Source organism: Salvelinus alpinus, chromosome 2, assembly GCF_045679555.1.
Source record: "Salvelinus alpinus chromosome 2, SLU_Salpinus.1, whole genome shotgun sequence".
Lineage (NCBI taxonomy): Eukaryota > Metazoa > Chordata > Actinopteri > Salmoniformes > Salmonidae > Salvelinus > Salvelinus alpinus.
The window spans coordinates 86328364-86346770 of record NC_092087.1 but is presented as its reverse complement, the minus strand read 5'-3'; the positions used below and the strand labels follow the sequence as shown (position 1 = coordinate 86346770).

The 18407-nt window shown below is 45.9% G+C and overlaps 2 protein-coding genes across 4 annotated transcripts in view; one reads left to right on the top strand and one right to left on the bottom strand.

The window, feature by feature from the left end:
- Positions 1-476: 476 nt before the first annotated feature.
- Positions 477-9140, bottom strand: hoga1 (4-hydroxy-2-oxoglutarate aldolase 1). 2 transcript variants are annotated; one of them, XM_071389666.1, is made up of 8 exons: positions 8988-9140; positions 8381-8643; positions 7604-7732; positions 6662-6789; positions 4999-5133; positions 4331-4427; positions 1003-1136; positions 477-873 (listed from the first exon to the last, which is right to left on the bottom strand). In XM_071389666.1, exons 2-8 carry the CDS (start codon positions 8613-8615, stop codon positions 724-726), a joined length of 1008 nt encoding a protein of 335 aa, XP_071245767.1. In that variant the 5' UTR covers positions 8616-8643; positions 8988-9140; the 3' UTR covers positions 477-723. The 2 variants fall into 2 exon arrangements, with proteins under 2 accessions (XP_071245767.1, XP_071245766.1); XM_071389665.1 differs by lacking the exon at positions 8988-9140 and having other exon boundaries at positions 8381-8927.
- A 1425-nt stretch (positions 9141-10565) lies between these two features.
- The window catches only part of LOC139568002 (metal transporter CNNM1-like), a 22716-nt gene continuing 14874 nt past the window's right edge, over positions 10566-18407 (top strand). The window contains exon 1 of one of the 2 annotated variants that reach the window (XM_071389663.1): positions 10566-12789. In XM_071389663.1, coding sequence (XP_071245764.1) covers positions 11358-12789 — 1432 coding nt within the window. In that variant the 5' untranslated portion in view covers positions 10566-11357. The remainder of the gene's footprint in view (positions 12790-18407) is intronic. The other variant, XM_071389662.1, reaches the window with a different exon arrangement.

Below are 18407 nucleotides of genomic sequence, written 5' to 3'. Positions count from 1 at the left end.
CAACAGAAATAGCAGGATAAAGGTTAGTGACGGTTGCTGGGTAGGTTGTCTTTCTATCTGGAAGAAACAGATTGAAAAACATCCTTAGAGCATATCAACAAACTCTTATTCCTTACATTTCTTTTTACTTCCTGCTGTATTTCATTCATGTCAAAGAGTGCGTCCCAAAATGGCAACCCATTCCCTATACAGTGCACTACTTTTAACCAGGACCCATATGGCTCTGGTCAACAGCAGTGCACTATGTAGTGAATAGGGTGTGATGTGGGACACAACCAAAACCCCTATGGCCATTACAGGTGGGAGGCCTTGGGGTAGTCCTACAGTCCTACAGTGTTGACATGTCTCTAACACACAACACCCTCACAAAGGCCTCCTCACATAGATAGAGCAACCTTGGACACGTTAGATTAACAGGAACAGAGAAAGTCTCATCACATGGAGCCACAGTATTTTCCTTTCTTTACAACAATCTGTTTCTTTTCATTTGTCTGTTTATTTCTGTATTTTATTAGTACAGGTGATCCCATGGAGATGAAAGGTTTGTAGAGGAGAGGTCTGTCCCAAGAGTATAGCAAGGCAGCATGACCACTGATAGGTGAAAGGACTGGATTGGTTATTGCTTTCAACTATCAAGTCCTCTACGCATTCTATGATGCCAACTTCACCCTGGAGCAGAGGCCCAGTCCCCTGTCTTCTACTCAGTCCTGCCCCCTGTCCCCTTCAGAGCCAGCCGTTGGTGGAGAAGTCCAGTCTGAGCTGCTGTGATTCGGCCTCTGAGAGCGGTTGAAGAGGAGAGCGACAGGTGCCGCCGTGGTAACCAAACCACTCCATCGCCTGCTTGAGAGCGGGAACGCCAAACTTCCTGGTCACCTAGCAACAACAAAGAGAGGAGTGGATGGGGGGTGGTTATTTAGGGCTATGTAGGTTCACTCAAAGCTGTGCTGGACTCTATGTCAACTCTTATGTAGGGTTACATAGGGTTTATGTAGCTTGACTTACAGCAGTGTTGGGCTCTATGAGGCGTCGCTGCAGAGCACTGGCTTCTTCCCACCGTCCCGACATACACAGCTGCTCCAGCTCACACACCTCACGACCCAGCACGTTGGCAAGCGCACACACACCGCCCACACAACCTGCAACACACACACGCAGTATTAGCTGGGTCCTTTTAAAAGGACTACTTGTCAGTATTATTGATCTGAAACACAGCTTTAACACTCACACGTGACCTGCTCCTTCATATTCCTACAATTTGATTGACAGCTTATGGAATCATATCTAACTGTAATGATTGCCAGTTGGGCCCTGGACCCTTGCGTGCGCGTGCGTGTGTGTGTGACTGACATCCGTTATGATTTCCTCAAATATGCATTTTGATTGACAGCCATATGACACACCCCTTCGTTCAGCATCCTGAGGTAGATGAAGGATCTCTGGATCTCAACAACGCAGACACACACAAACACACACCAGATAACACACACACGCATGCACAATAGTACTGTACACACACACCCACACAGTAGACACACCCACACAGTACAGACACACCCACCAGATCCCAGTCACATGATATTAGTCATCCTGTACTTGAGCTCCTCCTCTCTGCAGATCATCTATATTACTGCTCCTTATAGGACACATCACTGCACACTGTACTATATTACTGCTCCTTATAGGACACATCACTGCACACTGTACTATATTACTGCTCCTTATAGGACACATCACTGCACACTACACTCTATTACTGCTCCTTATAGGACACATCACTACACTCTGTACTATATTACTGCTCCTTATAGGACACATCACTGCACACTGTACTATATTACTGCTCCTTATAGGACACATCACTGCACTCTGTACTATATTACTGCTCCTTATAGGACACATCACTGCACTCTGTACTATATTACTGCTCCTTATAGGACACATCACTACACTCTATACTATATTACTGCTCCTTATAGGACACATCACTGCACTCTGTACTATATTACTGCTCCTTATAGGACACATCACTACACTCTGTACTATATTACTGCTCCTTATAGGACACATCACTACACTCTGTACTATATTACTGCTCCTTGTAGGACACATCACTACACTCTATACTATATTACTGCTCCTTATAGGACACATCACTACACTCTATACTATATTACTGCTCCTTATAGGACACATCACTACACTCTGTACTATATTACTGCTCCTTATAGGACACATCACTACACTCTGTACTATATTACTGCTCCTTATAGGACACATCACTGCACTCTATACTATATTACTGCTCCTTAGAGGACACATCACTACACTCTATACTATATTACTGCTCCTTATAGGACACATCACTACACTCTGTACTATATTACTGCTCCTTATAGGACACATCACTACACTCTGTACTATATTACTGCTCCTTATAGGACACATCACTACACTCTATACTATATTACTGCTCCTTATAGGACACATCACTACACTCTGTACTATATTACTGCTCCTTATAGGACACATCACTACACTCATAGTACTATATTACTGCTCCTTATAGGACACATCACTACACTCTGTACTATATTACTGCTCCTTATAGGACACATCACTACACTCTATACTATATTACTGCTCCTTATAGGACACATCACTACACTCTGTACTATATTACTGCTCCTTATAGGACACATCACTACACTCTATTAGTGCTCCTTATAGGACACATCACTACACTCTGTACTATATTACTGCTCCTTATAGGACACATCACTACACTCTGTACTATATTACTGCTCCTTATAGGACACATCACTACACTCTGTACTATATTACTGCTCCTTATAGGACACATCACTACACTCTGTACTATATTACTGCTCCTTATAGGACACATCACTACACTCTATTAGTGCTCCTTATAGGACACATCACTACACTCTGTACTATATTACTGCTCCTTATAGGACACATCACTACACTCTATACTATATTACTGCTCCTTATAGGACACATCACTACACTCTGTACTATATTAGAGTGTAGACATCACTACACTCTGTACTATATTACTGCTCCTTATAGGACACATCACTACACTCTGTACTATATTACTGCTCCTTATAGGACACATCACTACACTCTGTACTATATTACTGCTCCTTATAGGACACATCACTCTATACTCCTCTGTAACTGGTCATCTCTGTATACCCGTCGCAAGACCCACTGGTTGATGCTTATTTATAAAACCCTCTTCGGCCTCACTCCCCCCTATCTGAGATATCTGCTGCAGCCTTCATCCTCCACATACAACACCCGTTCTGCCAGTCACATTCTGTTAAAGGTCCCCAAAGCACACACATCCCTGGGTCGCCTGTCTTTTCAGTTCGCTGCAGCTAGCGACTGGAACAAGCTGCAACAAACACTCATACTGGACATTTTTATCTCAATCTCGTCATTCAAAGACTCAATCATGGACACTCTTACTGACAGTTGTGGCTGCTTTGCGTGATGTATTGTTGTCTCTACCTTCTTGCCCTTTGTGCTGTTGTCTGAACCCAATCATGTTTGTACCCCGTTTTGTGCTGCTACCATGTTGTGCTGCTACCATGTGTGCTGCTGCCATGTTGTGTTGGTACCATGCTGTGTTGTCATGTGTTGCTGCCATGCTATGTTGTTGTCTTAGGTCTGTCTTTATGTAGTGTTGTGTTGTCTCTCTTGTCGTGATGTGTGTTTTGTCCTATATTTTTATTTAATTTATGTTTTATTTTTAAACCCCAGCCCCCGTCCCCGCAGGAGGCCTTCTGGTAGGCCGTCATTGTAAGTAAGAATGTGTTCTTAACTAACTTGCCTAGTTAAATAAAGGTTCAATAAATACATCTGTATTACTGCAGCAGACACCCCATCAGACTATTATGATCATCTTTACCCTGTGTAAATGTGAGCCGAGAGAGAGAGAGAGAGAGAGACAGCTCTGTAGGACAGATACTGTATAATACAAAGACGGTATAATCTGACAGAGAGAACGACTCACTAGTCGGAGGTTCATACTCTATATATCTCTATTATCTCTATCCCCTAAGGTTGTCACATATTCATCTGCAGTACAAAGTGGGTTGGTTCTAGCTAGCATAGGAGAGAAGTGATGTTGTACCCTACACTCTGTGATATAACGCTAAGTGATTACCAGAGAGGGAATTGAGATGTCAATGTCAGTTCCAAGTTCTAGGTTTTACATTTGTGGTTCTTAAATTCTACATTCTATGTTGTAGGTTCTAGATTCTAAGCTATAGGGTCTGTGTGCTAGGTTCTAAGTTCTTACCCACGGAATACGCCGCCATAAGGAACCCAGCGGAACCCGCCAGAACCTGAAAATCCTGCGGCTTCGTTTTGTGAACGATCAGAGCGATCCTGGTGATCTGAGGAATGACAGGAGAAAAACCCAGGGATGTAAAAGGATAGAAACAGTGGTATGCGTCCCTATAGGCCCTGGTCAACTGTAGTGCACTATATAGGGAATAGGGTGGCATTTGGGATGCCGACAGCATGTTCTCCCCATCACTCCTCCCTGCTGTCAGGATGAGGACTGTTGTCATGGTGAGCAGTAGGCCAGTAGTACCAACTCATCACTAACTAACTACTGGAAAATAAACAGAGAGAGAGAGAATGGAACGTTTTGACAGGTGAGAAGAGATACTTCAAAAGAGGAGATGAAGGGAGTTTTTCATGCAATATTCATCCCTCTCGATTTTTGTTTTATTCTCTTGTCAGTCAAGACATGAACCACCGTTTCCAAATCAACTTGAAATGCTGCGATGTTCAAAGGATACGTAAAACACACACACAGTGGAAAACCCACAGGGAAAACCCACAGGGAAAACCCACAGGGAAAACCCACAGGGAAAACCCACAGGTCGGTAACTGATCCATCAATCAATCAAATAAATAAATAGATAGTGTGTGTGTGTGTGTGTGTGTGTGTGTACTCACGTCTCCTCCGCTGTCCTTGAGTCCCAGTATGTTAGGGTGTTGGGCCAGTCTCACCACAGCATCAACAGGAAGGTCAAGACCTGTGTTAGCCGGGACACTGTACAGAACTACTGGTACTGGACTACTGTCAGCCACCTGCAGGGGGAGACAGAGACAACACCAGGACCAAACACAACCCCCGGGTCCAGGCCATAGAATCAGAATAGTTATGTTTCTATTGCATTCTATTTCTATGGTCCAGACTGCATGGGTTCAGAACAGAACTATGACATACATATTAAGACATATGGTATATATTATGACATGTGGTATATATTACGACATGTGGTTTATATTACGACATGTGGTTTATATGACGACATGTGGTTTATATGACGACATGTGGTTTATATGACGACATGTGGTTTATATGACGACATGTGGTTTATATGACGACATGTGGTTTATATGACGACATGTGGTTTATATGACGACATGTGGTTTATATGACGACATGTGGTTTATATGACGACATGTGGTTTATATGACGACATGTGGTTTATATGACGACATGTGGTTTATATTACGACATGTGGTTTATATGACGACATGTGGTTTATATGACGACATGTGGTTTATATGACGACATGTGGTTTATATGACGACATGTGGTTTATATTACGACATGTGGTTTATATTACGACATGTGGTTTATATGACGACATGTGGTTTATATGACGACATGTGGTTTATATGACGACATGTGGTTTATATGACGACATGTGGTATACACTACCGTTCAAAAGTTTGGGGTCACTTAGAAATGTCCTTGTTTTTGAAAGAAAAGCTCATTTTTTGTCCTTTAAAATAACATCAAATTGATCAGAAATACAGTGTAGACATTGTTAATGTTGTAAATGACTCTTGTGGCTGGAAACGGCTGAGCACGTTGTGTTAGCTAATCCAAGTTGATCATTTTAAAAGGATAAATGATCATTAGAACACCCTTTTGCAATTATATTAGCACAGCTGAAAACTGTTGTTCTGATTAAAGAAGCAATAAAACTGGCCTAATATAGACTAGTTGAGTATCTCGGAGCATCAGCATTTGTAGCTCAAATGGCCAGAAACAAAGAACTTTCTTCTGAAACTCGTCAGTCTATTCTTGTTCTGAGAAATGAAGGCTTTTCCATGTGAGAGATTGCCAAGAAACTGAAGATCTCGTACAACGCTGTGTACTACTCCCTTCACAGAACAGAGCAAACTGGCTCTAACCAGAATAGAAAGAGGAGTGGGAGGCCCCGGTGCACAACTGAGCAAGAGGACAAGTACATTAGTGTGTCTAGTTTGAGAAACAGACGCCTCACAAGTCCTCAACTGGCAGCTTCATTAAATAGTACCCGCAAAACACCAGTCTCAATGTCAACAGTGAAGAGGCGACTCCAGGATGCTGGCCTTCTAGGCAGAGTTCCTCTGTCCAGTGTCTGTGTTCTTTTGCCCATCTTTATCTTTTCTTTTTATTGGCCAGTCTGAGATATGGCTTTTTCTTTGCAACTCTGCCTAGAAGGCCAGCATCCTGGAGTCACGTCTTCACTGTTGATGTTGAGACTGGTGTTTTGCGGGTATTATTTAATGAAGCTGCCAGTTGAGGTTGAGTAGTAGAAGTAGTAGAAGATCAACTGACCTGTGTGAAGTGGTGAACCAGCGCCCTGCTGTCCATCTTGCCCTTGTAGAAGCATGGCGTTACCACAAGAACCAGGTCTGCCCCCGCCCCCGCCATCCTCTCGGTCATCACTACCGTACCTTTGGTGGCTGAGAGGGAGGGGAGACAGGGGAGAGAGAGGGGGAGAAAGCGAGGGAGGGAGCGAAAGATCGGGGTGAGGGAAAGGTTAGAGAGGAGAGATAATCGGGGGAGAGACAGAGATGGAGGGAGGGAGGGAGGGAGGGAGGGAGGGAGGGAGGGAGGGAGGGAGGGAGGGAGGGAGGGAGGGAGGGAGGGAGGGAGGGAGAAAAAGAAGAGGAGAGAGAAAGAGATTTATTCAGATCCATGTTTACAACACTATTCAATTCCATTAAAGGGCTTTATTGGCGTGGGAAACATAATTACATTGCCAAAGCAAGTGAAGTAGATAATAAACAAAAGGGAAATAAACGAGGAAAACATTACGCTCACAAAAGTTTTTAAAGAATATAGACATTTCAAATGTTATATTACTGGCTATGTACTGTGTGGTAACATCTCTAGGTAGGCTAAGTGCACCATGTTAATGTCATGTTGTAACCTACATAATATAGGAAAGTGGCCATCCTTTTCCGTCGTTAACACTGGGGCATTACAGGGGCATGATGTGGTAGCAGTGACTATACAGCCCAATAAAAGACTGTGTTGTTGGGTTTATTGGACACCCTTTATCAGCCAATAAAACCACGATATTAAAACTATAGCTGGACAGAGGTAAAGTGTGTCCTGAAATAGTCTAAATCACACATCGCACATGAACACATTGTTGCTGGAAAATTCGGTAGCCATTTTTCATATGGTTCCTATATGTGGTCATCGGTCAGTTACATTAATGAGAGTCACATGGTCTCCTTCTCTGTCACACAGATTCACACAGGGCCTTACATTCACATCCGGATCCTGCCATGACCAGTTTGTCTGTGGGCAGCGCCAGTCTGACCCTCCTCACCACCTCTACCCTCTCCTCATCCGTCAGGTACGGGTACTCTCCATTAGAGCCCTGCACCACCAGACCTGGAACACAGAACATCATCATCATCATCATCATGTTTGGACCAATCAAGTCCTGAAACAGCGCCTAGCCCTGAAACGTCAGTATACAGGAAAACGCGACTGACCGTGGGAATCGGCCAGAGGGAACCAAACACCCTCCACTGGGGACTATATAAATCTATTGTACCTTGCCTGCAAACGTGCACCTCTGCGTCTGAGTCGGACCTTGTCCCTGGGCCTGAGTCGCACCTTGCCCCTGGGCCTGGCCCCTAACCAAATGAACTGGCTGACAGTCTACATGACAAACACGTGGCCACGACAAGACCACGGTACTACCTCCTCAACGCAATATAAAGGTTTCATTGTCACAATTAGGCTATAGGACACTGTTAGGACACTTATAGGCTATAGGACACTGTTAGGACACTTATAGGCTATAGGATACTGTTAGGACACTTATAGGCTATAGGATACTGTTAGGACACTTTCATCGGGAAAGATCTTTAGACTACATGGACTAATATGCATACAAAATTATTAGATATATAATCTTCTGATCATGTCTTAATTTTCATAATGCATTTCCATTTGCAAAGAAGACAGTACAAAAACTTGATCCCGGATAAACCAGTCAGTCATTGCAGAAAATACTTTGTAAATTGTAATTACCTTTGAAAGGAATGTTTGCATACTTCTGCAGGTTTTCATCCAGTTTGTAATAGTCCACGTCCTCTTTCTGAGTGAACGGAGTGGCTATGGGCGGGTAGATCCCCCCGATGTCCACTCTCTGTCCCGCCGCCGCGCTTTGGGGTCGGCTCTGGGTCTTAGTTGGCTTCCACAGCACAGAGGCACCGCGTCTACACACTGCTGGACCGACAGTTCGGAGAGTTTTCACACCGAACATTGTGTCAAATGGAACGGCTGTATTTTGGCTGCAGAAGAGGGTGGGTTGACAAAGTACGGTGGTCAACTGGTAGGTTAGCCGACACCAACAGATGTCGCACTGACTATGCCAGCCCAGTTAATATGCAACGACGCTCTCTAAATATTGACAAAAAGTTAAGGGGGTTTGACATTTTCCCAGCTTTGGAAATCAGGTGTCCTTCCTCAGCGAGTCTAGTAATACAATACAGTTACCCATGTTTATACTATGCGCTACAGATTGAGTTGTCCCAAGAATATAGGCCTAAACTCTCCAAAGTAGCCGATCACTATACACGTTCAGTTCAATATCACTATTCGGACATTCTCATTTGCACATTGAATTAAGACATACCGGTGAATAAAATATTTGCATTTCAGTGGGGTGTAGGACCTAGGCAACTTTCAAGCTGGTTAGGCAGCAGCGCAGGCTTGCTTCAGTTTTGGCAGAGAGGAAGAGGTAAAGAGAGGCCCAACTCGGCGGAAAATCGGTCTCCCTCCAGCAGGTGACGTTTTTTCGCACACCAAGCAAAGGAGTTTTTGTTTCGCGGGCAATGAGTGTCGAATTTGGTCAACAACAAACAATGAATGGCTTATTAACCTCACGTGTGCTACGTGAGGTTTATTTGATTGAATAGACATTTTGGAACGCTTAGGTTGTTAGAGTGTGCTGATATAAGTAGCACACGTGACATCACCGCAATTTAGAAAACAACACTTTATATCGCTGTTGTCTCGAGATGGCTATGCATATTCATGTTATGAGGCATGTTATGAGGCAAGTCTCTCCATTGAGCACAGCGGTTGACGTCAACAACCCTCATCGAATATTCAAAATAGTATTAAAATAATGAGATGTATCCATCCACTAATCTAAATAAAGGCGGGAGATAGACAGCCCGCTGAGGCGCTTTGTGGACAACGACTAACATTGTCAGGGCGGAGAGACAAGTATCTTGTCAGTATATCCATAATCTTTCATTTTGGTGAAGATCCGCCCACGTCATGCAGGGACCACCAATAAAGAGCAAGTCAGTTATAAAATATAGTTACTATTTTTGATGTTTAGAAAAACAAACCTCAGAAAGTAGGCTACTTACCGGTATTAGAACATGAGTGATAATGTTTTTGTTAAATGACCAAATCTCGCATACTATATCCATATGCAAATCATAAGGTTTCTTTGGAGCATGGGTGATTTAATTTATTAGGAGGACAATGGATCATGAATCTATAGAATATGTGATATTACTACAGCTATGACCAGGGCTTCAATCAGTTATAGGTAAAGATTTATACATTATCATGAATTATTGTTAGCACATATATTATCATATGTTGTACAATACCGCCGTCTTCTGGAGATTACAGACGATATATTACAATCATGATATTATGTCTACACACAAGACAACTCACAAGTGATCCACGTTGAAATCCCAATAGTCCTAATTCACAATTGCTTTACATCAGATTACTTTGCATAATGTCTTTAAAAATAGATATATTGTTAATATTATCCTCAAATTAAACCAGGCACTGGTTCTAGGTATGCTCTTAGAAAAAAAGGTCATTTGGGGTTCTCTATAGAACTTTTAGGGGTTCCATACATGAAGCAAGCGATATAACCTTTTTTGGTTCTATATAAAACCTTTGTGTAGTCTGGAGGCATAATCACCATTCTGAGCATGGTCTGTGTGTCTGACAGACAGGTGAAAGAAAGAGTCCTGGCCTTGGCGCTGATCAGGGAGAGCTGTTTACTGAGCCAGGCTGTGCCTCGGCCAGCTCTACACAAAAATATACTGCTCCTCAGCCTTTTGTTTGTGTATGAGAGAGAGAGAGAGAGAGAGAGAGAGAGAGAGAGTGGGGAGAGGGAGAGAGGGAGAAAGCGAAGGGGGGAGATAGGTAGGATAAAGAGAGAATTGGGAGAGAAACAGGCAGAGCGCGAGCGAGAAAGAGATGCAGAGTGGGAGACGGAGAGCGAGAGAAGGGGGAGAGGGAGAGAGATAATAGTTTCCTAAAAGCCACATCCGATCCACGACATTCTTTTAGCAGTTATTTTTGTTTCCATTCCGTCTGCCCGCAATGTGTTGTTATGGGAATATAACAGACAGACATACCAGTGGAATGACCATGCTGTTTACGTCATTATAAACCCACTGAACAAAAACATAGACTTCTTTGGAATAGTGTTTTTAGTAGGTGCAGTGCAGGCAATAGCATAGGCTGCTATTTGTCCGTGCGCAAAAACAGATGCATGTTGGGTGTAGAGAGTAGAATATCTAGACAGAGTGGGGGGAATCTGATAAGGAATCTGATCATTAAGTCTTATTACATTTCCCACGTGACAATTACTGGGGATGGGAAGCAATCTGGAATGGAAACTTCCCGTGTTCTATTTTTGTGTGTCTCAGTACGTGTGCCTTTTGGCATCCGTAGCCGGCTTCTTCGTGCAAAATGGCATTACGTCACTGCATAATTCTGGCAAATTCTCTCTCCCACCAAAAAAATGACTTGACTACAGGCGGCCAGCCAGCCACCCGCCCCGTTAGCTGCATGGTATAGTAGAGTAGAGAATCAGCATCAACAACAACACCGGGAAATGCAGCTGCTGTAACGGAACTGGTCCCCCACCCACCACCGGCAGATGGAGTGTGAGCGCGCCACCGCCACGTGACTCGGTCGGTTCGCATCTGTAGTGTGGCGGAGTATCTCACTCTGCATCATGGCTGTGGAGGATGCAGCTGCCCGGTCCCGAACCGCCCTCTTCCCCAGGGTACCTTTCTCCCCAGCCCGGCTGCTGTTCCTCTCTCTCCTCTCCCTCTGTCTCATCCCCTCCCCGTCCCTTGCCCTGCTCGGCTTCCGTCCGGAGGAGACCGGGGGAGAGCTGTCCGTGGACGACGGGGTGCTGAAAGCCACCGAGGGAACCCGCTTCATGCTGCGGGTCTACTACGCCTCCTCCCCACAGAGGCTCAACCGGACCGCTGGGGCCAGAGCCAACGCCGCTCCCTGGATAGCATTCATCGAGGAGCCGAGGCCGGGGAGAGAGGGGCAGGTCCACCCGAAGCGGAATATGTGCATGGATAAAAACGCCAGGAGCTCGGATATTGAGATCTTGGGCTCTTTCAAGTCCGCTTCGAGTCAGAACTCCGTGTTGGTGGAAGTATTGGCTAAGAACCTGCGCAGGGGAGAGAAGATGAAGTACTATTCCATGTGCGCCTTCGACGGGTCCAAATGGGAACACTACCGGACCCGGGATTTCTGGGTCGCCGTGGTGGAGCGCGGGGCCGAACCGGACCTCTGGCTTCAAGTGTTAGTATCGGTTCTGTTACTGGCCCTCTCGGCGCTCTTCAGTGGCCTGAACCTCAGTCTGCTCGCGTTGGACCCGGTGGAGCTCCAGGTTCTGCAGAACAGCGGCACGGACAAGGAGCAGAAATACGCGAGGAAAATTGAGTCAGTGCGGCGGCACGGTAACTACGTCCTGTGCACTTTGCTGCTGGGCAACGCGCTGATCAACGCGGCGCTCGCAGTGTGGATGTGTCAGATCCTGGGGATGACCTGGTTGTCCACCATTATCTGCGCGTTTGGGATCTTTTTCATTGGGGAGATCCTGCCGCACTCTGTTGCGTCGCGGCACGGCCTGGCCATTGCGTCCAAAACCATCTGGGTAACCCGTCTTCTCATGGTTCTCTCCTTCCCCATCTCCTACCCCATCAGTAAACTCCTAGACTTCATCCTCCACCAGGAGATCAGTAACTTTTATACGCGGGAAAAACTCCTTGAGATGCTGCGTGTGACCGACCCGTACCACGACCTGGTTAAAGAGGAGCTCAACATCATACAGGGCGCGCTCGAGCTCCGGACCAAGACCGTAGAAGATGTTCTGACTCCGCTAACCGACTGCTTCATGCTCACCTCGGAAGCGGTGCTGGACTTTAACACCATGTCGGAGATTATGCAGAGCGGCTACACGCGCATCCCGGTGTTCGAAAACTTGCGGTCGAACATTGTGGATATTCTGTTCGTGAAGGACTTGGCGTTCGTTGACCCGGATGACTGTACCCATCTGAAGACCATCACACAGTTCTATAAACATCCCATGCACTGTGTGTTCAACGACACCAAACTGGATGCCATGCTGGAGGAGTTCAAGAAGGGTAAGGAGAGGGGGGAGTAAGATCACCCAAGAAACTCTAGAAACGATGGTATGATTGTGTGTCTCCCCCCTCACTCTCTCTCTATCTTTTTCTCCCCCTCTCTCCTCCCCCCCACTCGCTCTCCCCCCTCCCCCATCCCTCCCCCCCACTCTCGCTCTTTCTCCCTCTCTCTCGCCCCTCCTCCTCTCTCTCCCCCTCTCTCTCTCCCCCTCTCTCCCTTCTTGGCCGAGTCACTGGATTAAGCTACTATTGTTCATTTCATTTCCATAAACCACAACAGTTTACATGTAGGGCCAACCTGTGTCAATGGAGTCATATAAAGTAACTTCCGTGAGATTCTCTCTGTGGAAACAACTGCTGTCTGCTCATAAGAGGCGCTGTACCATAGTGTGACTAACAGGGATATCCCATCTCAGTGATAGTCTACTACAAAGGGAATAGGGTGCCATTTGGAATACATACTACGATATAGCCTATTCCTAATGGGCAATGTATGATGATATGGGCAGGTAAGGTGGCTTGGTGGTAAGGTGAGGTGTCTCCTGTTGACCAATAGCAGGTAGCCATGTTGCCATGTGGTCTGTGTCTGTATATGGGGGAAGAAGGCAGTGTCAGCGTTTGTCATGTTGTTGCATGCAGAGGCTGTGCTAGAGAAACACATGAAGGACACCTTCAATAGATGTATGTGTTTACACTGTCTCGACCCATATTCATAAAGCATCTCAGAGAAGTAGTGCTGATCTTGGATCAGTTTCTCCTTTTAGATCACATAATTAATGAGATTGCATGGACAAGAGGGACCTGATTCTAGATCAGCACTCAGTATAATCCACACAGACGACTAGATAGCACAACAGTGTGTGTGTGTGTGTGTGTGTGTGTGTGTGTGTGTGTGTGTGTGTGTGTGTGTGTGTGTGTGTGTGTGTGTGTGTGTGTGTGTGTGTGTGTGTGTGTGTGTGTGTGTGTGTGTGTGTGTGTGTGTGTGTATTTAAGAGAGAGAGAGTTTTGAATTGAATTGAGAGCACCAGCGTGATAGAGAGATAGAGGGATGAGAATGTCATGGTGACACAGAGAGAGAGAGAGAAAGAGACATAAAAGGCTGTTACCTTTAGAATGTCCTTTCCTGTCATGACACCCCCTCCCCTCTCTCTCTCTTCCTCCACCCCTCCATCGCTCCGCCCCCCAGAGAGAAGACATGAAATATTCAGAGAACACTTTCGCCCTCTTCCTCTCCCTCCCTCTCTCTCTCTTCATCTGTCCTCTGTGGTGCTGCATTCAACACAGCCACTGTGTGTGTGTGTGTGTGTGTGTGTGTGTGTGTGTGTGTGTGTGTGTGTGTGTGTGTGTGTGTGTGTGTGTGTGTGTGTGTGTGTGTGTGTGTGTGTGTGTGTGTGTGTGTGTGTGTGTGTGTGTGTGTGTGTGTGAGAGAGGGCATGACTGTGTGTGTTTTCCGTATATGAGAGAGAGAGAGAGAGAAAGAAAGAAAGAAAGAAAGAAAGAAAGAAAGAAAGAAAGAAAGAAAGAAAGAAAGAAAGAGCGAGAGAGACAGAGAGCATGACTGTGTGTGGTGATGCTGCAACCCCATTTAGTCAAACCAAAGCAGAAATCAGCTAAGCACCAGTAAAACAGACTACTCCCTCCCTCCCTATCACAGTGACTGTAGCCTTTATGAGCAAGTGCACAAGAGTGTATTCCAACACTGAGCTAAAGCCTAGAGACACTAGGTGTGGGAGCTGAGATAAAGCCTAGAGACACTAGGTGTGGGAGCTGAGTTAAAGCCTAGAGACACTAGGTGTGGGAGCTGAGATAAAGCCTAGAAACACTAGGTGTGGGAGCTGAGTTAAAGCCTAGAGACACTAGGTGTGGGAGCTGAGTTAAAGCCTAGAGACACTAGGTGTGGGAGCTGAGATAAAGCCTAGAGACACTAGGTGTGGGAGCTGAGCTAAAGCCTAGAGGCACTAGGTGTGGGAGCTGAGCTAAAACCTAGAGACACTAGGTGTGGGAGCTGAGTTAAAGCCTAGAGACACTAGGTGTGGAACCTGAGCTAAAGCCTAGAGACACTAGGTGTGGGAGCTGAGCTAAAGCCTAGAGGCACTAGGTGTGGGAGCTGAGCTAAAGCCTAGAGGCACTAGGTGTGGGAGCTGAGTTAAAGCCTAGAGACACTAGGTGTGGGAGCTGAGTTAAAGCCTAGAGACACTAGGTGTGGGAGCTGAGCTAAAGCCTAGAGGCACTAGGTGTGGGAGCTGAGCTAAAGCCTAGAGGCAATAGGTGTGGGAGCTGAGTTAAAGCCTAGAGACACTAGGTGTAGGAGCTGAGATAAAGCCTAGAGGCACTGGGTGTGGGAGCTGAGTTAAAGCCTAGAGACACTAGGTGTGGGAGCTGAGTTAAAGCCTAGAGACACTAGGTGTGGGAGCTGAGATAAAGCCTAGAGACACTAGGTGTGGGAGCTGAGCTAAAGCCTAGAGGCACTAGGTGTGGGAGCTGAGCTAAAGCCTAGAGGCACTAGGTGTGGGAGCTGAGTTAAAGCCTAGAGACACTAGGTGTGGGAGCTGAGTTAAAGCCTAGAGACACTAGGTGTGGGAGCTGAGCTAAAGCCTAGAGGCACTAGGTGTGGGAGCTGAGTTAAAGCCTAGAGACACTAGGTGTGGGAGCTGAGCTAAAGCCTAGAGGCACTAGGTGTGGGAGCTGAGTTAAAGCCTAGAGACGCTAGGTGTGGGAGCTGAGCTAAAGCCTAGAGACGCTAGGTGTGGGAGCTGAGTTAAAGCCTAGAGACGCTAGGTGTGGGAGCTGAGATAAAACCTAGAGGCGCTAGGTGTGGGAGCTGAGCTAAAGCCTAGAGACACTAGGTGTGGAAGCTGAGATAAAGCCTAGAGACACTAGGTGTGGGAGCTGAGTTAAAGCCTAGAGACACTAGGTGTGGGAGCTGAGCTAAAGCCTAGAGACACTAGGTGTGGAAGCTGAGATAAAACCTAGAGACACTAGGTGTGGGAGCTGAGTTAAAGCCTAGAGACACTAGGTGTGGAAGCTGAGCTAAAGCCTAGAGACACTAGGTGTGGGAGCTGAGATAAAGCCTAGAGACACTAGGTGTGGGAGCTGAGTTAAAGCCTAGAGACACTAGGTGTGGGAGCTGAGCTAAAGCCTAGAGACACTAGGTGTGGGAGCTGAGCTAAAGCCTAGAGACACTAGGTGTGGGAGCTGAGTTAAAGCCTAGAGACACTAGGTGTGGGAGCTGAGATAAAGCCTAGAGACACTAGGTGTGGGAGCTGAGATAAAGCCTAGAGACACTAGGTGTGGGAGCTGAGTTAAAGCCTAGAGACACTAGGTGTGGGAGCTGAGCTAAAGCCTAGAGACACTAGGTGTGGGAGCTGAGTTAAAGCCTAGAGACACTAGGTGTGGGAGCTGAGTTAAAGCCTAGAGGCTCTAGGTGTGGGAGCTGAGCTAAAGCCTAGAGACACTAGGTGTGGGGGCTGAGCTAAAGCCTAGAGGCACTAGGTGTGGGAGCTGAGTTAAAGCCTAGAGACACTAGGTGTGGGAGCTGAGTTAAAGCCTAGAGACACTAGGTGTGGGAGCTGAGTTAAAGCCTAGAGACACTAGGTGTGGGAGCTGAGTTAAAGCCTAGAGACACTAGGTGTGGGAGCTGAGCTAAAGCCTAGAGACACTAGGTGTGGGAGCTGAGTTAAAGCCTAGAGACACTAGGTGTGGGAGCTGAGTTAAAGCCTAGAGACACTAGGTGTGGGAGCTGAGTTAAAGCCTAGAGACACTAGGTGTGGGAGCTGAGTTAAAGCCTAGAGGCACTAGGTGTGGGAGCTGAGTTAAAGCCTAGAGGCACTAGGTGTGGGAGCTGAGTTAAAGCCTAGAGACACTAGGTGTGGGAACTGAGTTAAAGCCTAGAGACACTAGGTGTAGGAGCTGAGTTAAAGCCTAGAGACACTAGGTGTGGGAGCTGAGATAAAGCCTAGAGACACTAGGTGTGGGAGCTGAGATAAAGCCTAGAGTGTGTGTGTGTGTGTGTGTGTGTGTGTGTGTGTGTGTGTGTGTGTGTGTGTGTGTGTGTGTGTGTGTGTGTGTGTGTGTGTGTGTGTGTGTGTGTGTGTGTGTGTGTGTGTGTGTGTGTGTGTGTGTGTGTGTGTGAGGGCTGGGCGATATGGACAAAATATAATTTTACAATATTTTTGACAGTATGATGGTGTTTGATGGTATTTGATGTTTTTGAATAATAACAGTTGTAAATATGCTTTAGGAGTAGTGACAACACATACACTATACGTGATTTCAGTGGGTCTTTATCCATTTATACTGTTCAATCCAACTCCAAACAAAAATCATTTTCAGCGTTTTCATCCATTTCTGCATTTCCTGCACTTTGATTATAATTTCCACACTGTGCCACGCAGCATGATATGGGCAACACATGTAGCCTTGTTAATTAGTAAACTGTTGGAATCATGGAAATATAATGATTATTCTAATTCTATATTTGGAATATAATGGGCAGCACCTTGAATACATTGTTGTTTGACATGACAACGAATGAATAAACCAGGGAGGAATTATTGACAGGGTAGGAACCAAAGTGTTGGTCAGTGTTTCCAGTTGACCCTAACTAGATGTTACATTACATGTTTTCTTACTTCATGTACCTAGCTAGCTAAAATATTCATGCTTCGCCTGTTCCTCTCTGATAAGATACCGTTGCACAAACATGCTTATCTAGGCTTACACCAGCACTGGTACCTGGCAGTATTAGCTAGCTCGCTATGTTCAACCTGACGCTTAGTACATCTAGCAAGCTAATCTAGCTAGCCAGCTAACTAGTGATTAGCATTAGCGGCTAATACAAATTATTTTAACAACAGCTTGCTAAGAAAATACAAGCTAGCAGGTAGTAGTTTGCAGACAGGAAGGTACACAAGGTAATAGTGTATAGAACGCTTGTGTGCAGCGTGTCACCAACATTGTTTCATCCATCTAACCGTGCAGAGTGAAAGGCAAGACAGTGGTTGTGTCTCTGTGGTTGAGCCACTGCTCTCCTTGAGTGACAGGGGGCACGGCTTGGTGTGTTTAGCGCCGTGCAGCAGCAGGAGAGGGAGAGAGACGACTCAAGTAGCAAACGGAGTAAACTACTAAAACTGACATGATACGCCACGGAGTTGAGTGTCACATTTATCAAACCAAACATTGAAATAACGTTATGTGTGTAAGAGCTGTTAATGTGCTGCTAGACCTGACCCATATAAAGAAGATCTGACAGAATCTCTCTCTCTCTCTTTCTCTCACTCTTTCTCTCTCTCACTCTCTCTCTCCCTCTCTTTCTCTTTCTCTCTCTCTCTTTTTCTCTCACTCCCTCTCTTTCTCTCACTCTCTCACTCTCTCTTTCTCGCTCTCTCTCTCTCTCCCCCCCAGTCAGAGTGAGACACAGCCAGAGTGGGTGAAGAGAGGGTAGCACAGTAGGAACAGCAAGGAGATCTCTTGTGGATGCTGTTGGGGGGTGGAAAGCTGCAACTGTGTGTGTGTGTGTGTGAGAGAGGGTAGCTGCAGCTGTGTGCAAGGACGTGTGTAGGTTTTGACTGTGTTACATAATGCCTGATGATGTAATCTTCAGCTGCTAGTGTCTGCAG